Source organism: Giraffa tippelskirchi, chromosome 3, assembly GCF_054371585.1.
Source record: "Giraffa tippelskirchi isolate mGirTip1 chromosome 3, T2T-mGirTip1v1.2.pri, whole genome shotgun sequence".
NCBI classification, from domain to species: domain Eukaryota; kingdom Metazoa; phylum Chordata; class Mammalia; order Artiodactyla; family Giraffidae; genus Giraffa; species Giraffa tippelskirchi.
In genome coordinates this window covers 84,222,790-84,242,704 of record NC_137277.1, presented here as the reverse complement: position 1 = coordinate 84,242,704, position 19,915 = coordinate 84,222,790, and the positions used below count along the sequence as shown (strand labels likewise).

The window sequence follows — 19,915 nt, the reverse complement described above, 5'->3', positions numbered from 1 at the left end:
GTTCCCATTTCAAATAACTGCAAATAGAAGTTTTTAAACATGTCTCTTAGTTGTCCCCACCACCACCCCAGAAAAGTGGGACTAGCCCATTTTTAACATGCATCAGAAGGTCTTATTTTCACAAGCAAAATTAAGAAGAATATTTTGTTTTGGGGGATATCTATGAAAATACCGCTTTCATGTAGTTAAAAGGAGCTACATGAAAGTCTTAAGCAAGTCTGACCAATTTCTCTTTGGATTACAAGGGCAAACATAACTTTTTAGATACAATCAAAGCAGTAATTAAAAGACATTACTTCCCTTTCTCCAACCTAAGAGTTAAGTGCTTTATGCACAAAGCAATAAATACATTTTATTATTAGGAAAAAACTGCTGCTATTTCCTTTTGAGGGCTGGCAGCAATGACAATGATACACTGGAAAAATGAAGTCACTTTCCTAAATAACAAACACTACGCTGATGTGTCTGATTTACAATTATCATCCAGCTTAACTTCTTAGAATATTCTGGGCAGGAAAAATGAAAACAATTCAGGAATGCTGGTAGAATAATGGTGTTTTTAATGAGAGTGATGTTTGGTGATCTCAGTGATTATATAATAATAATAGATTACTTTAACCGATAAGCTTACATTTCATAAAGGAAAAATGGTCTCAATATTATTCTATCTGAACGACAATGACCCTTTGCCCTTTACTTTTGAACACTACTTACTTTGCTCATAACGATTTTAGTAGGAGGAGCAGTGCTCCCAAGCTGCAGTTAGATGGTCCCTTGCAATGTCGCTTTACTCACTTTAAAGAAGGCAAGAGTAAGGGAGACTGTGGTAGCGGAGATGTTGAACGCCGACTGTGGGACTTTGGAGAGCATGTCTGCAGTGAGTGCAGGCCCATGCCTACCCTTGCTGTTCCCTCGGCTGTCCTTGTCTGTGTGGGCTGCTGAGCAAGCCTAGAGCATTCGGTCCTGAAAGGACAGCTTGCTCGTTATTGGCTGCCAGCCTGGTGACTGGAACACCACCCAACACTTTATATAATGTTTAAAAAAAAAAAAAAGAAAAGGGTGGTGGGATACAAAATTGCTGCTTTTGCCAAACATTCTTTAAAAGTTCCTGACAAGCTCTCTTCTGCCTTGGTGGATTTTGAAAAAAAGAAACCAGAAAAAAGCAAGCTGTCAAAAGCAGATAAATACATCTCTTTTCTGACAAGTTGTAAGCAAGCCATTTTTCTTTGGAGGTACCAGCTTTAATGTTTAGTGGCTAGTGTATTAGTTTATTATTGCTGCTGTAACAAATTACCATAAACTCAGTGGTTTAAAACAATACAAGTGTATCATCTAACAGTTCTAGAAATCGAAAGTACAAAATCAGTTTCACTGGACTGAAATCAAGGCCTTAGCTAGCCTGTGTTCCTTTTGGAGGCTCCAGGGGAGAATCTGTTTCTTTTCTTGCCTTTTCCAGCTTCGAGAGGCCGCCTGCATTCATTGGCTCATGGCCCGCTTCCTCCATCTTCAAAGCCAGCTGTATATCATCTTTGCTCTTTCCTGACCTCTGCTTCTGTGCTTGATCTTTTCTCTGAATCAGCCTCTACTGCACTGCTCTTCTGGAAACTCTTGCAACTATGATTACATTGGGCCCATTCTGACAATCCACAGGACCCTCCCCATCTCCATCTCAAATTCCTTAACTTGGTCACAGAGTCTCCTTTGCCACGAAAGGCAAGACCTGTGCATGGTCACAGGTTCTGGTGATTAGGAAGCAGACATTTTTGGGCAGCCAATGTTCACCCTACCATAGTTCTCTCTCTCTTTAAATGATTAATTCTTTGCATTTTGTTTTAAATAAAGTAGATGGCTCAAAGATCAGGGTGAGCCATTTTAGATGAAAGAATCTCACTGTCAATCTAAATGTAATTAGTTGTCATAGAATAATTCAAATTCCAACCTTCCACATTTAAAAACTGGGTTGACCTGTTTTATACTGCTCAGTAATACAGTTCCAATCACATAGAATATAATGCTTTTGAAGACAAGATATAACATAAAACCAATAAGCTTTTCTTTACATTCCTGACCTTTACTCACAATAAGAAGAAAAGGCTATTCAAGTCAGTGCCTATGGGATGGGATGAATCATTTTATTTCTTTTCCTTCAAATTATTACTATCATAAACATTTCTTTCAATATGACTTAGGACTGTAGCAAATTGCCAAAAATTATTAATATGTGTGGTGCTAGTTTTCTGCTAATAGCTAACTCAGAATTCTCATGTAGATGGCCTTCACTCTTTCAAAACATACATGATACACATCATCACTCTAGTAGAAGAAAAGCTTTTGAGTTAGTAACAGTCATAAAGTGTTTAAAAACCATTGCAGTCTCAGCTGGCCAAGGTTATGTCATAAAGGCAAACTAGGCTTATCGAGACCATCATTCTTTGAACAGGTGAGCTGTGCTTTGGAACACCACGACAATGTGGTTGATCTTAACTACACTACTATGTTCCACTGTGGTCCCCTCCAGTTCAAGGTTCAACCACAGCCATCCCAGTAATGCTTCCTCATACTGACTCTAGGCAACCACCAGCCAGAAAGATAATGTCATTTACTCTCTGGGCAGAAATCTGCAAATGGGGCTGTCAATCCTCTAGGATGATGGAGGAATTAGACTGGCTCTGAGCTGAGGCTCTCCTTGAAGGACACCTTTGCACAGTTCAAAGTCAAGGCGTGGGGAATTCTTACCACTCCATGAATGGATCTGGCTACTGACATATGCCTGGAACCTTATCATGCCTTAGTGGTGCTAAGGAAGTCATAACTGAAGGGGGGGTAACTTGGAATGCTCACATGCAATGCATTCTTATCTTGCTGTTCAAAGAAAATGCAATTGAGAAATAAAAAAATCAGACTCTAGAAGTTTCTGCGCATAATAGACAACAGAAGTATTCCATTAAGAATCATGCCACAAAAGAAATGTGGATTTTTACAGTGCTAAATTTGACCATTACTTCAGTTACCATTTCAAAATACTTTACTCTTCATATACATATTTAGAGTTAAGCTTCATGCAAAAAACACATAAGAACATATTTTTTAGCTTTAAAATTTAAATAGCAGAAACTTCAATGACCCAACATCACACGCTTGAAACAAATAATTATTTTTAAGTCTATGCCAGAATTTACAGCAGTTGAGTAAATGGCCAGTACTCAGTATAGTTGTTCTATACAAATGAATTTCACATGATTTCAGTAACACTTATTTCATAAAGCATTTCAATAAATCCCTGAGTTGGTTATTTATGTGGAAATCTTATAAGTTTCTAAATTTAAATCTAAAATACTATGGTCATATGTTATAAAAAGGATTTGGCAAATTCAAGATTTCAAAATATCAAAAACAAAGTATCAGTGACTAAGTGGTTTTTCAAAATATGATAATCATCTTTGAAGATAAATTCACAGGTTTTTAAAGCTTCAATTTGATTTCACAAAATTTAGTAAGGACAATTCAGCTTAATGAGCTTTTAAAATTCAGTTTCTAAGGCAACATTCATAGGTCCCTGTACATTGCTTGAAAAAAAATCATTTTTACAAATTTAGTTACTGCAACATCAAAGGCAAGGCAAATTTAACTGCCTTACTTTTACCTCCTTTTATCAGACTTTCTGAACAAGATGACTTCCCTCTTTTTAATGGACCAGACTGCTGCCCATTAAGTACAGGAAGGTTAAAGGCAGATAAAATATCAATATCCAAAGTGGATGCCGGAGAATTCGGCCTATTGCATGTTAAGAGCAAATAGGGATTCATCCCATTGTATGTGCCTAACAGCCAGTCTCCTCGTAAGTTATTCCTTATAACTTCATGTCTTACTCAATAAAGAGAAAAGGGAAGAGCTCTTACCTGCACATTTCACTCCCTGAGCAATGAGCCCCCACATGAAGTTGGCACAGTATTCACACCAGTGTGGCCCTCTGAATGTATGGACCTGAAAAAGAGTAGTGACAAAGTGGCCAGGGGAAACCCATACATGAGATTATTTCCCATCAAAGCACTCATATACAAGTCACAGTTAGTATGAAGAGGCACAATACGGTTACATTTACAAAAACCTTGGTTGAGTGGAACTAAGCATTTAAAATTTCTTTCAGAGCTTGATTTTGTTTTAGAAATGGTGATAAATCAAGCCAATATCCTGAGATTTACTTTTGAAAACAGTTTTTACAGTGGAACTTTCCAACTGGTTCCCTCCAGCTGTAGGCAGTTTCCTCTACATGTTATATAAGCACTGGCGTATTCTGAGCGCTATAGCACGGAGGAGGAGGATGAGGAGTGATGTAAAATCTGTCTGGATCCTGTAAGGATTTTGTCAGATGATCCACCTTCTGTTCTTTGTAACCACAGTTGGGGCCATGGGTGTTGAAGGTGATATTTAGTGACTGGTCACAACAGAATTATCAAAAAGGGCCAATTTCTGTTCAAAACCATTTTGATGCTTACTATGTTAGCAAAGAAAATATATTTTAGAAACTACAGAAGTTACAGTTAATCAGAAACCCTGTTAGAGTACAGTAATTACTCACTCATCTTCCCAACTCATAAAAGTTTTACTGCAGTAGATTCTTTTATCCCTAAGAAAGGAACTCCCAAAGAATTCAAACACTAAGATACCTATAGACTTTATGCATAGGAAAGAGAAGCCATTCTAGCTTAAACCAGATGAAAAAACATTGGTAGAATAGAAAAGCAATACATCCAAATCCTGAACATTAAAGAATAAAGGAAAAAATATCTTGAATATTAACACTTTAAGACTTCTGAGCAAATACTGGCTGAAAATGTACTCAAGCAACAGAAGAAAAGGGAGAGGGAACATGGAAGTTACTGATCTGCATCAATTACATTTACTTGAGATAATTTCTTATATATATGATATCCTCTAGCAGAAAATGGTAATACGAGAGTCAAAACCATAGTGTGACAATCTGATTTGCCAACAATGAAATTACAGCTAATATTGTCACTTTTACTGATGTTCTGTTTATGTACTGAATTTGTCTTAGAAACTAAGTGATTTTTTTTTTTTTGGTTTGGTTTTGCTTTTTGTTGGTTATCTATTTTATATATAGTGGTGGGTATATGTTAATCCCAGCCTCCTAATTTATCCCTCCCCTGGCCCCCTTTCCCCTTTGGTAACCATAAATTTGTTTTCTGTGTCTGTGAGTTTCTGTTTTAGAAATAAATTCATTTGTGTCTTTTTTTTTTTTCTTTTAGATTTCACATATAAATGGTATATATTTGTCTGGCATATATTTGTCTGGCTTCACTCAGTATGATAATCTCTAGGTTCATCCATGTTGCAAGTGGCATTATTTCATTCTTTATGACTGAGTAGTATCCCACTATAAATATGTACCACATCTTCGTTATCCATTCCTCTGTCAATGGATATTTAACTTGCTTCCATGTCTTGGATATTGTATATATACTACTGCAATGAACACTGGGATTCTTGTATCTTTTCGAATTATGGTTTTCTCCAGATATATGCCCAGGAGTGGGATTGCTGGGTCACAATCTAAATCTATTTTTAGATTTTTAAGGAACCTCCATACTATTCTTTATAGTGGCTGCACCAATTTACATTCCCACCAACAGTATAGGAAGGTTGCCTTTTCTCTAACTCCTCTCCAGCATTTATTGTTTATAGACATTTTAAGGATGGCCATTTTGACCCGTGTGAGGTGGTACCTCACTGTAGCTTTGATTTGCATTTCTCTAATAATTAGCAATGTTGAGCATCTTTTCATACGCGTTTTGGCTATCTGTATTTCTTTTTTGCAGAAAGGGGTCTATTTAGGTCCTCTGCCTAGTTCTTGATTGGATTGTTTTTGATAGAGCTGTATGAGCTGTTTGTATATTTTGGAAATTAATTCTTTGTTGGTCACTTCATTTGCAGATATTTTCTCCTCTTATGTATGTTGTCTTTTCATTTTGTTTATGGTTTCCTTTGCTGTGCAAAAAATTTGTTTAATTAGGTCTCACTTGTTTATTGGTAAGACTGATATAAATATATAAACTTCAAACTTAAGATGCCACTGAACATAAGACTTACCCTGAATGTAAGATACATATATTCCATGTAGAGAAATCACCAACTAACTTATGGCATGCCACTGATTATAAGCTTCATCCCAATTTCAGAGATGTTAAAATGAAAAAAAAAAAAAAAACATGTAGTAGAATCAATGAAATATGGTATAGTAAAATTCAAAATACTACTGCTGGCCAAAATATCCATACAAGGCAACAGTGGATAACCCAGGGTTCATTCCAAGCAGGTATGTACTTGTGGCTCTGGTCGCTGCCAAGTGAGCTCAAGTACAAAACTTTGTGTTGATTTTGAAAAAAAAAAAAAAAAAAGGCCATAATCCTGTCTATGTTTTTTATGGAAGTGTCAGGAATGCAGACACAGTTGCTTCTGGGTTGTTAATGATGTTCAGAGCCTGCAAACTGAAAGCATTTCCTGGAGTTTCTGAAGCTGAGCCCAAGATTAACATCCAGATAGTGTCTCATATCTTTGTTTTTTCCTATGTTCCTCTGAGTGAATAAAACTGGATAAAGTATGCAATCTTGCTTTTAATCTGAGGCAAATGAGTGAAATAGATAGCACTGACTCATATTTTAAAAGTTATAGGTCACAAAATAGCTATAGAACTGTGAAGTTATTTTTAGAGGCCATCTCAGGATAATCCAGTTTCACTTAACTTGTAAGGTTAATAAACTGGACTAGAAGAGTGGAGAAGTCCCAGTTTTGTACCTGCTGTTATTCATGATAAAAGGTGTTTAAGTTCCACTGGTGTGTAAATCACTGGAACAAAGAAGGGCTCTTGGCAAACAGCGCTGGGTACTGAGATGTTGTTATAGAACCAATTCCCTGCTTTGCCTTCACAAAGCAGTAGTGAATGTGGCCTTTTGAAAACCTTGTGACATTTCTCTAATCAGGATCACACGTGCATTTCAGAAAGCAGTCTTTAGGAAATTGTTCTTGATTCAGTTCCTTCTCGGACAGGTTTTTATAAAGGCATTTTGCCACCTGGGGCTGGTTTTAGTGGTGATGGTGGTTTTAATTTTGTTTTCTTAAACCACTTGTAAGGCAGGTTATATAGCTCTCAAGGAAACGGTTCTAGAAGTAGGCCTTGAAGCACCAGAAGCTTGCTAAACTAGTATTTGTGTAACAGGATTTAAATGAATTCCCTTTTGAATTTTTGTATCTAAAACTTGTTATTTCTTAAATTTTTTGACTTTCCTGACTCCATGACACTGGATTGTACTTGTAAAAACTGAATACTGTAGTCTTTGTGTCTCTTTGATCCTCCTAAAGGTTATCAAAACAAATGGACATCATTCATGAATTAATCATTTTTATTCACTTACAAACACTAAGTGATGACATATACAAAAATTTTTAAAAATATTGGCTCAAGGAATTCACCATAGGTTTCTCCTGCTAAATACAACATGCAAAGCCTCTTCTGAAAGTGTCTGCAAAGTATAAGGGCAGCTGGGGAGGGGCATTGCTTGGGTAAGATGAATGAGCTGAGGCTTCCGGGTGAGCAGAATCAGGCTTAAATGGGGTTGTGTGTGTTGGAGGATGCATTAAGAAAGGCTGCTCCAAGGAAATCAGGAGTGGAACAATGGGATGTTTAGAGGATTGTAAGGCAGTTCATGTGGGTGGGGTGGGAGTCACTGGCATGGCAGGAGCGGAGAGGGGCAGATGGGGCCTCTTCCATACCTGCAAACGTATACTTTGTTCAGTCAGCAATGCAGGGCCACTGAAGATTTTTAAGGAAAGTGACACAGTCAAGGGGACAAGGCTGGAGGAAGACAGACCAGGCAGGCTGCTACAGCCGTGGTTCAGGTGCCGGATGACATGGACCTGAACTCAGGCAGTGCTGACTGAGAACGCGTAGGCAGGATCAGTAGGACTTGGTAACGGACTGAGTCATAGGCAAAGGAGAGGAGGAGGACTGGGGTCCAGTCTTACGCTTTGGGGCCTGTTGATGAGGGAAGATGGCATTAACAGGGGGAACAGAAGCAGAGGAGCAGGTCTGGGAGTGAGGTGGGAGGGGACGAGTGGAAGGGATGGAGACAGAGGAGGTAGCTCGTGGTATAAGTTTCCTGAGGGCACCCAGTGGAGATGGGGCCAGGGCAGAGGGACTAGCTCTGAATAAGAGAAAACGGACTCTTCCCCTTCCCTGAGGTGGGAGGGCCAAGGGTAAGGGGGAGAGGATGGCTGTGCAGAGCAGGAGTGGTGGGAGCCCTGGACCCAGAAGGCTAAGGGAGTTCACACTTGACGGTTGAGTTGCTGTTGTGTTAGGAAGTAAGTTCAGTCATGAAGCAAATGAAGAGTTTAGAAAAAGTGGGGAAAAGGAACTGGAACTGGTCAGAAATTCAGAGGAGGGCTGCTGTACTTGAAAGCAAGTCTCCTTCCTGGATGGCATTATAATCATATCACTACTGTAACAGTGTAAAGTGCATTAAAGAAAAAGTGATGCATACTTTCTTTTAAAAAGGGTGATTGTGTTACATTTGAGCTTTATCTGAATGTTTTATTTTATATGCAGTTTTACATTATCAGTGATGTTTATATCACATATTTTACTGATTCAAAAAATGATACCTTTAACAAGCCAATTGTACAAACTATACAACTTAGAATAGTTGTATGATTTCCAGTTATTCTGCTCTATCTGCCACCACAGAAACAGGGCACTCATTACCCCTGCAGATGATTCTGCTTACTAGATATGGTTGCATTCTGACTACTCGTCTCAGAACGATTTAATCAGAAATGTAATGGACATTCAAAATACAATAATTAAAAGGTCAAAAGTTGCATCTTGGAGGTTCTTTCTGCTTAGGAGTATGCTAAGAGAGAGCTAGGCTGGAATCTGGAAGAAAGGAGGCCTGAGTGGTTCACAAGGAGCTCAGGCAAGTGCTACGTTATAAAAGAGAATGGCTTGTGCCTAGGATGACCTGTAGTATACAGCAAACACTCAGACATCCGCACAGGTCAGCACTCAGGGAATCAAGATTACTGGCATCTTCATGACACAACGAACAAATACTCATTAAGTGACATTTTCCATGTGTAATTTTTCAGGGAATTTTTGTAAATTGTCCCAGATTTTTATGATTATATAAGTCTGTGTTTTAGTTTTCCTGTCTCTCTTTATTCTCCAAGGCTGTCAGCTCTTTTTCTTCCTAACCCTTTTCCACAGAGAAGGCAATGGCACCCCACTCCAGTACTCTTGCCTGGGAAACCCCATGGACGGAGGAGTCTGGTAGGCTGCAGCCCATGGGGTCTCGAAAAGTCGGACATGACTGAGCGACTTCACTTTCACTTTCACTTTCACTTTTCACTTTCATGCTCTGGAGGAGGAAATGGCAACCCACTCCAGTATTCTTGCCTGGAGAATCCCAGGGATGGAGGAGCCTGGTGGGCTGCCGTCTATGGGGTCACACAGAGTCGGACACGACTGACTCGACTTAGCAGCAGCAGCAACCCTTTTCCTACCACTAATTCTTAGTTGTAAACCTGGAAATCTGATAAGGTAACTTTGCTAGTACTGGATGTAGATCAAGAAAATGTATCACCTAGCTTCCTCTTGAAGGCATTAACAAGCCAAACCAAACCAAACCCACCAAACTTCTGGTTCCTTGTCTGTTTCTTATAGCTAAGGCTGAGGGATATTGGTCCTGTGAAAAAGAATGTGTTAGTAGCATCATGCTTTATTCTATAACATTCTTTAGTCTCTATTTACTGTTTGTTATAAGCAGAGGCCACCTCAACTTCTGTTGTGTACTGTATGCCCTTACTGACATATGCTGGCTTTATAAGGTGGGAAAATAACCAATTCCCAATTCCTTTATAAATGGCACTGTTTCTTCCTTTTGGTTATTTAAACCAATCACTTGATTAACTTATAAAAAAGGGATTCCTTTGGGGAATGTTTTGATCCCAATCAGCGTCAGCATGTAACAGTGTTAGTGAGGTCAGAGATGGTCCTGAGGAAAGCTACCTTTTAATTTGGCCACAGGTGTTTTTTTCTAGGCCACCTCCAAAGCTTTTGGTACATCTTGACAAATGAAAGTGACACAGTACGTGGCATGAATTATACTGCCATGAACAAAGGGCACAGCAACTTGTTTTAAGGACCTCTTCTCTTTTGCAACTGGAAAAAAGACAACTTTATTACCATGGCATCTGAGATTGCTCTCACCTGTGAATACCTCCTGTCACATCAATCACCTTAAAAACAAACATGAAAGATTGCATTAACTAGTGGACCCAACAGAGTCTGCCCCAGGGTGGGTAACAGTCAGAAACAGGCTGAAAAGGACAGACAAGGAGGGAGATGGGTGGGCTCCTGAGGGGTCCACATGGCACAGGCCAAGGGTCCTGTGTCTTCTGGGTATCAATCTAGATAAAAACTGAAGCTGTTCTCAACTGGGCCTACTGTCACATTAACCCGAACCCTGGTTTCCATAAGAAAACCAGCACATCTGCTTCTCAGGTTTCTGACATTCACATCTCCAGTTTGAATGTCAGTAACAGAAACAGCAAAAAAGAATTCTATGCTATGGCAAGAGAAAGAAAAAATCACATCTTCATTATTCCTCCCAAGCCATAACACTACCTCTAGAAATAAGCATGAATGCAAACAGCCAAGGAGAGTGCCTGCAAAGCCTGCTGCAAATATAAACTATGTTGGAGGCGATAAGAACATTAGGGGAAATGAAATTTTGCCTGCAAAGGTGGGAATGACATTTCAGCTGCCGCTCTTCACTTGGGAGGCTCTGATGAGTCAGTTCTCCAGTGTGATATTAGGCAATGAAGGGAGAGAACAGATGATCAAAATCAAAACGAAAGGAATGTAGGTAGGCAGGCAGCTGGGCACGAAAGGCTTTTTTTTTTTTTCATTTTTATCTTTAGGGCAGCTGAATGTACTCTTTTAAGTAGCCAATTTTAGTCTTATTGAAATGGCTTAATTTTGAACCAAAAGGTCTGGGATTTAGAATTTTGGTCCTAGTTTGACTGACCTCTTTGTGGTTAAGGTATATTTTGATTGATACTAAATAATGAGATGAGACTGCAGAACATTGGCTATTATCATTAGGAACAAACACTTAAAACTGTGCAGAGGTACCCTGCAGGAAAAAAAAATGGTAGGGAGGGGGAACTTAACAATAGGAGTATCTTTAGTATCATAGCTTCCTGGTGGCTTAGTGGTCAAGAATCTGCCTGCAATGCAGGAGACCTGGGTTTGATCCCTGGGTCAGGAAGATCCCCTGGAGAAGGGTATGACAACCCACTCCAGTATTCTTGCCTGAAGAAGCCCATGGACAGAGAAGCCTGGCAGGCTACAGTCCATGGGGTCACAAAGAATGGAACACAACTGAGTGACTAACATTTTTTTTCTTTTAGTATCAGAGCAATACTTCTTGCCTGTTATTTAAACTATGAGTGGTCTTAACATTCTTCAGGAAAACTCTATACTAAACAGTAAGGTTTGGGTATGGTTAAACCAGCAGCACTGACATGGCGCTGGCCATGCCTCCCCGACTCGTTCTAGTGTAAGGTGCTGCCCAGGGCAGGAAAGGCAGAAGGAATGCCTGGAGCACATGCTGAAACATGGCCTCAAGCAATGCTTGGGACTGGGGGGTGCCTGGTATAGGAGGAGGGGCACAGCCTCTGGCCAACCTCAAGGGGGTTCTGTGTACATGGAAGCACTGGACAAATGTCCCCTTTGCCAGGTGTCCAGGTGCTAACAGTGTCCACAACTGGCTACCACCCATGATCGTGCAGGGACTGTGAGGTACTCACTTCACCACACAAGTAGTTAATACTGTCAGAGGTATCACTGTGAAAAGGAGGACAAAGGACAGAAAACTCAGTAACCTAAGGTTTCAAGAGTGACAAAACTGTTCAGAATTGAGGGATATATCATGAGACTCCTGGACATACCTTGGTCATATCACAAATCAGTGGTGTCCCCCTAAATATGAGAAATAACAACAGGAAAAAGCTAACGTAACAGGGTCAGGCTACCACAACACTAGCCATGCTTTACTAGTAGGACAATTATCAGGACACTATTAATAATTTAGTTCTGCTCCCACATGTAAAACATAAAAATGATTTTTAGTAATTGGTATATAAAACAGTTCTTTAAACATAAGCATGTACAGAAAAAATAATGTATTATCAATTCTATTCACACAGTCCATTCACCACAATCCTACACAGGGTCTGGAGGACCCTGAACAGGGTCTGAACAACAGTTCAGTTGCTAAGTCATGTCCAACTCTTTGCAACTCTTTGCGACCCCATGGACTGCAGCACATCAGGCTTCCCTGTCTTTCACTATCCCCCAGAGTTTGCTCAAGCTCATGTCAATTGAGTTGGTGATGCTATTTAACCATCTCATCCTCTATCACCCTCTTGGGCCTTGTTAACAAAGTTTAAATTTCTTTATGGCTTCCTCCATGATCTATTTTTCCACATCAACACTATCCCAGTGAGGGAGAAATATCTCTAAAATTACAGCTAAGTTAATGTGGTACAGACAAGTGAACTTGCTTAGGCTCATACACAACTTCATTAGTGTTAAAACACAACTACAGTTTCTGGTGTCAATGTTCTAAGCTGTCAGACTGGCCCCTTACACAGAGCCATCAACTTGAAATCCAGGAATCAGGCAGTGGAAACACCAAACTACTCAAGGCATTTATTTTATCTATCATATTACAAGGTGAAGTTTGTGTAATAAATGATATAACAATAAATATCACCCAGTAATTTAAAAACTTTCCATTCTAAAATATGGGTGTTTAAAGCATTATGAAACCTATAATTTAATGTTTAGCCATTTTTCAAGTTTCAGAAGCAAATTTCTTTTAATTTATTTTTATAGGAGCTCTAATGAGAGCTTTGTCTCTAAACTGAACCATAGTTTAAAAGTTTTAAAATGTTGAACACCATGCCTAAAACACGTCTACTCCAAAAGTTTAGTTTCATTACTTGGACTAACGTTGCATTTAAATATCAGTAGGGAAAAATCAATACAGTAAATCAATACTTCAAAATATCAATCTCCTAAAGTCACATTATGAAAAGATAATAGGAAAATACAATAAATGAATCAACCAGGTTGTGCAATAAAAACCACTGTACAATCCACAGCTGAGTGACAGATAATCTCTATACCACATTATAGGATGTAAACTGAACACTAAGAGATAAAAAAGCTCAGACTAATCCACATTATCTTAGCACCCACAATTTCTCAAAGCCAAGTCTGTACTAATAGTAACATTTCCTCAAAGCCAGGTTTCAGTTTCTCTTTGGCTTATAGTTGTAAAAATGTCATCTGAAGAAGTCTGTTGTTTTATTATGAATCGAGTATTCCTCTAATTACCTGGAAAAGGTTTGACTAAAATGCACAAAAAATTCTTAAGACTATGTAGTTCAAACTCTTTTTAAAGCTCTAGTAAAAGAGATCCAAATTTTCTCTATTGTTTTTCTATTGGTTTAATTGGGTCTTCTTTTTCTAGTTTCCTAAGGTGAAAGTTTAGCAAATTAATTTGACCTTTTTCCCCCAAAATAAGCATTTAATGGTACAAACTTCAGTTTAAGCACTATTTTAGCCACATTCCATGAATTTTGGTTCATGAATTTTGGTATGTTTTAGTTTTCCTCTTATTCAGGCTAAAATACTTTCTAATGTTCCTATGATCACTTCTTTAATTCATGAGTTATTTAATAGTAAGTTGTTTAATTTCTAAACATGTGGAAACATTTTCAGATTTTGAATTTAATTCTGTTGTGGTAAGAGGATATGCTTTATATGATTTCAATCCTTTTATATTTATCGACACTTGTTTTATGGCCCAGAATATTGTCTACTTGGTAAATCTTTCATGTTCACTTGAATAGTTTGTGTATTCTGCTGCTGCCAAGTAGAATACTCTGCAAATACCACGTTTGATACTGTTGTTCAAGTCTTCTAAATCCTTACTGACTTTACATTTGTTCTATTTGTCTGTTTGCCCTATCACACTGTGAGAGAAGTGCAGAGATCTCCATCTGTAATCGTGGATCTGCCCATTTCACTTTTCAGTTGCTGCTTTATGTATTTTGAATCTCTGATATTAGGTGCATATAAATTTTAAATTATGTCCTCTTGATGATTTTTACCATTTTTACTGCCAATAATACTTCTTGTTCTGAAAACTACTATGTTTAAGTATAGCTACTTGAACTTTCTTTGAATTACTGTTTATATGATAAATCTTTTTATTTCTCTGTGTCTTTAAAGTGGGTTTCTTGTGGATAGAATATAGTTGCATCTTGGTTTTTAAATCCAATCTGACAACAACCTCTCTCTTTTAACGGAGTGTGTAGTTTAGTTCCATTTAGTGTAGCTCTCAATATAATTGGCTTTACATTGTCATCTCGCTTTTGTTTTCTATATATTCTATTTGGATTTTTTTTCTTGCAGACTTTTTATGAATCCATTCTGTCCACACTATTAGCTTATAACTGTTTTATTCTTTAGAGTTTGTTCTAAGGTTTACCATATACATCTTTAACAATATTATAGTCTACCTTCAAATAATATTATACCACCTCATGTATAGTGTATCTTACAACAGTACATTTCCACTTTCTGACCCTATATGCTATTGTTATTTGTGTTACTTGTACAAACTACATAATATATTACTATTTTTGCTTTAAACAGTAAATTAATTTTCTAAAAAAACACCAAAATGATGAAAAAACATATTTTTACACTTACCTACATGTTTACTATTTCTGGCATTCTTTAGTGTTTTGTATAGACCTAAATTTCCATCTGGTATTATTTTTCTTTTGTCTGAAAGAACTTCCTTTAACATTCTTATAGGTCTCTTGGTGACGGAAAAACTCAGGGTTTTTGTTGTTGTTGTTGTTTAAAAAATATTTTGTCTTCATATCTGAAAGATTTTTTGCTGAACACAGTATTCTAGAATATAGTTTTATTATTGTTGTTGAGCACTTTGAAGATGTTATTCCATTGTTTTGCATAATTATTGATGAGAGTTTTGCTGTCTTTCAGCATCTGTATGTATTTTCTCCACTTCCCGACAGTACTAGTGAAGTGAAAGTGAAGTTACTCAGTTGTGTCCGACTCTTGGAGACCCCATGGACTATAGCCTGCCAGGCTCCTCCGTCTATGCAGTACTAGTGACAAAGCAAAATATGCTTCTTCTGTTGACATATTTTTCCTACACTGAAATAGTCTTTAGTTAAAGATGTTAATCTCTTTTTAAAAAATGTACATTCTATTTCTATTTGTGAGTGTGCACATTTAAGGTCCTATAAAACCATAAAACTACAAATACATAATGAAACTGGAATGTGAAAATAAAATTCAAGAGAAACTAAACACATGTTTAATTTTTAGAGCCTAGAGACATCTTTTATATATTTTACCGTATGTAAGGGATTAAAACTTCACCACTCAGGCTGAAGCAGAGTACCACTTTAGGAAGAAAACTTCTTACCCATAACCTGGTTTTCTCTTTGTTTCTCTGCTGCTCTTACAATTTTCTCCTTAGCACTGGTTTTTGGCAATTAGATTATGATGTGCCTAGTGGTGTTTTCATGTTTTTTCGATTTGCTGCTCATAGCACTTCTTGGATCTATGAGTTTTCATCAAATTTACACAATTCTTGGTAATTATAGCTTCAAATAATTGTTTTATTCCGTGACCTCCCACCATTGCGTCTTCTGACTCCAGTTGCACTTAAGGTAGATTAATACTGTCCCACTGGTCTCTGATGCTGTGCCCCCACCCCCTGCCCCGAGTCTCTGTCCTCCATCTGGATATATTGCTATGTCTTCTCATTCAATAATCTTCGTCTTCTCTGGTACCTAGTATGCTATTAATACCATCCAGTGTATTTTAAATTTCAGACATATTTTTTTATCTCTGGAGATTCCATTTGGATTGTTTTAAACAGTCTCCCTTTCTTTCCTCACTGCAGCCTTTAGTCTACTGCTAATTTAATCTTGTTACTAAGATGATACCATTCTGAGGACTTTTAAAACAATGCATCTATTATGTTGTCTTTCCACTTCTACTGGTGGGCAAAACTACTCTCAGCCTAGGGTGAATTTCAGTAATTATTTAGCCTGTTGCTTTCTGGTGGTTTTCTCACAGTTTCTTCTCATGCAGGTATAGATAAGTACTCACTCAAAAGACTCATGAAGATGCCTACGTAGAACTCCAGAGCTCTATGTACAGCTCTGTCCCCCCAGGTACTCTGCCCCCAAATTTTAGCTTCTTTGTCTTGTCAAACTCCAGTCTGTGTCCTCAACTTGGTTAGACCAGAGGGTTCCCCCTCCATGTGCTGTGGTCTGTACACTGCCTTCACGCAGGGAGTGAGAGCAATCTTAAGACTCACCTTGCTTGTGTTCCTTCTTTAGGTATCACAGAACTGTAATACCTGTTGTTCAATGTCTGACTGTTGTTTTGTGTACTTTTTATGGTTTCCTAGTTGTGTAAGATGGGAAGGTATATCTATTTCTTCCATGATGGCTGAAAGTGGGAGTTGAGATTATATTCTTGATTCTAAAACTGATCTTTCATGTCAGCTTGAACCTGCGACTTTTCTGGGCATCCATTTCAACACATGTCAAATGGCATTAACCTAATCAGCAATCCTCAATGCCCTTTATATAGGCTGAAATGCTTCTGGATCCTTTTACCCTCATTCTCTACATGTGCACTTCTCTCAGCAAAGTGTTACATTAACATTGTATTCAGTAAGCTGTACACTAGGATCTTGTAACTGGTGATTTCATTTGTCATTTAATGTTGTAATGGGCATTTCTTATTTTTCAGCCATGCAGAATAAATGTCTTGTCTTTGGCTAACAGTTTTCAACCCATGTGAACTGTATGGAGCCGACCCTATCCCCAGCTCCAGGGGAAGGCATGTGACCTAGATCCAAGCCAATCAGCACATTCCATTCTCTTGAACCAGAGCTACTGGTTCAGAGATGGGCATATAAGATAATTGGGTGAATGCCTGCCAAGCCTAGACCCTTTGCTCAAATAGACTTTAAGCAGCTGACTAGAATCTAAGCATATACAGAGCAGGAACCTCTGCCAGCCATCTTGTCACCAGAAGGAGCCTAAAAATGAAGACAGAACTGGGTGACAGAGTTCTGGTAGCATTTTAAGCCCTGGGCCGAGGGATACCTTCAAGTAACACTGGACTTTTCCTACTATGTGAGCCAGTAATTTCCCACTTTGCCTCAGAGAGCATGGGTTGGGCTTTCTGACACTTGGATGGAAAGTCTCCCATCTGTTCTTTCAAATGGTAAATATCAGTTTGGGTTCCAAGTGGATTTCTAAAAAGACACACTGAAGCAACATCATACAATGGTGGAGTAATGAGCTGTAATAGCAAACCATGAAAGCAAAATTACAGGCCTCTGAGAGGTGGATCTTCTCTTTATGAACACACTGTGCGAGCTTGCAGGGCAGAGCTACAAGCAGCCATCAGGGTGTGGAACACATAAGGGCTAGGACTCCAAACACAGGGAGTTCTACAAAAGAGAAAGAATGAACCTCATATTCAGGCCTGATTTGGGCAAATCCATTCACATAGCCAAAAACATCATCTCCACTGCAACAGACTGGAGGACATTCAAGAATCCTCTGGCTCCCGTGACCTAAAAATGAATGTATTCTTTTCAACTTCTATGTCTGGATAACACTTTAAAACCACACCCGGTTCTACTTTTGCTCCCTACAAAATACACACATATAGAAAATAAGCAGTTGATTATTTTCTTCAGGAGTGTACCACCACTGGGCTATTTCCCCTTTTCTTTCTATCTTTCCTATTCTGCAGCAGGAAGAATATTAATGTAATTTAAGATGAGAGGTTAGTAAGCCTGGAAAAAAAGCTATTGGTATGTTATTTATTGGAAAATAATCTGTAGTGGTTTCTCAGCTATCAGTAGTGCTGTGGCAAGATATCTAAGCAAGAAAAATCAATATCTGCATGTGCTCTCTTCACTTAAAAAGATCTTTCCTAGATTTATATTCCATTTCTTTTGGTGTCTGTGTGTCTGTTCTCTCTGCCCTTCGGGCAATATTTTGGGCTATAAGAATAATGAATGCTAACTAATAAGAGTAATAATTGTACTGAGATATAGAGAAGATGTTATGACATGTACATATTCCTCAAGCATAAACTTTGATTATTTTATTAAAGCCACAATAGGCTTCACTATTAGACTGTCTCCCAAGGAATGTTGCTATAACGGGCCACAAAGAAAATGAAGAAAAGTATAATGTGTCAAGGTTGTAGAAAACAGAGATACGAAATATTACACATGAATAGAATTAAGACTTAATCTTAAATTAACTCTGGGGGCGGGGGGATGGATATATGATACAAACAACTATAAAAAGTTGCCTATAAAGTATGAACATGTCCCAAATCCTTGAAGATTAGATTATTGTGTGGACAAAAACTAAAGTACTAAGAGAAAAGAATTCTAGAGGAGGTGACTTTTCAAAATTGTGTGTTTTTCCTAAGGATTTACATCCTTAACTTGTTACTGTGTTGAGAGTCATATGCCAGGCTGATTCTCCACTTTAGGAAACATTCTGGAGAAACCAAGTTTTCTAAAACATTGTCAACAGCACAGACAGACATGATGGAAATAATCAGTACTGCATTAGATGCAGCTCTCTGACAGAGGGTCTTAAATTAGGATACTGGTTGAAAACAAGAACTAGGATAGGTTCTGGTGACAGAGAAAGAAAGAGTGCCAGGCTCCTCCTCAAGGTGTTTAAAAGTGGCAACCTTAACATCTTAAAAGCTTGTTTTGTTTTTAAACTATTTGGTTTTTAATTTCATAAAAGACATAGTACACCTAATGTGTTTCATTAACAGCCTCCTAGCGAAAACAAACTTGAAAAGTTCTCCCCAAATGCTAAATTACTCTCTAACACTTTGTTTTTTAATCCCATAAAAGAAATAGGACTCCTAATAAATTCCACTAACAGTCTCCAAGAAAGACAAACTTCCAAATCTCTCTCCAAATTTGAAAAGAACAAGAGCAAAAAATAGGCAAGTGAGACTATATCTAACGATCTTCTGCACAGCAAAACAATCAACAGAGTGAAAAGGCAACCTGCGGCTGGGTCATAATACACTAACAAACAGTTTTAGTTTTAATTTTTTGAGGAACCTCGATAATGTTTTCCATAGTGGCTGTACCAATTTACATTCCCAGCAACAATGCATAAGGGTTTCCTTCACTCTACACTCTCTCCTACACTGGTTATTTCTGTCTTTTTGACAATAGACATTCTAACAGGTATGAGAATGATATATCTTGTTTTGATTTGTATTTCCCTGATATTTGGTGATGCTGAGCACCTCTTCATACAGCTGTTGACCATTTGTATATCTTCTTTTGAGAAAGGTCTATTCAAGTCCTTTGCTCATTTCTGAAATGAGTTTTTTGGTATGACTTCCCTATATATTTTGGATATTAACTCTTACCAGATACATGATTTGCAAATGTCAATGTTTTCTTAATCCATAGGTTGCCTTTTCACTCTATTGACTGTTACCTTTACTGTGCAAAAGTTTCTACTTATATATTTTTTGCTTTTGCTACCTGTGCTTTTGGGGCTATATGTAAATAATCAATGCCAAGACCAATGTCAAAAACATTTTCCTCTGTTTTAATCTTCTAGATTTTTGGTTTCAGGGCTTATATCTAAGTCTTAAATAGGAAACAGTTTTTTTATAAATGCTGTGAGATTGGGGAGTCCA

At 38.0% G+C, this 19,915-nt stretch overlaps 1 protein-coding gene across 13 annotated transcripts in view; it reads right to left on the bottom strand.

Annotated features, from left to right (window-relative positions):
* The window catches only part of CHN1 (chimerin 1), a 217,828-nt gene that overhangs the window by 19,210 nt on the left and 178,703 nt on the right, over window positions 1-19,915 (bottom strand). For all 13 annotated transcript variants that reach the window (XM_081585406.1, XM_081585401.1, XM_081585405.1 and 10 more), the window contains one exon: window positions 3,900-3,984. In XM_081585406.1, the coding sequence (XP_081441532.1) occupies window positions 3,900-3,984 (85 nt within the window). The remainder of the gene's footprint in view (window positions 1-3,899; window positions 3,985-19,915) is intronic.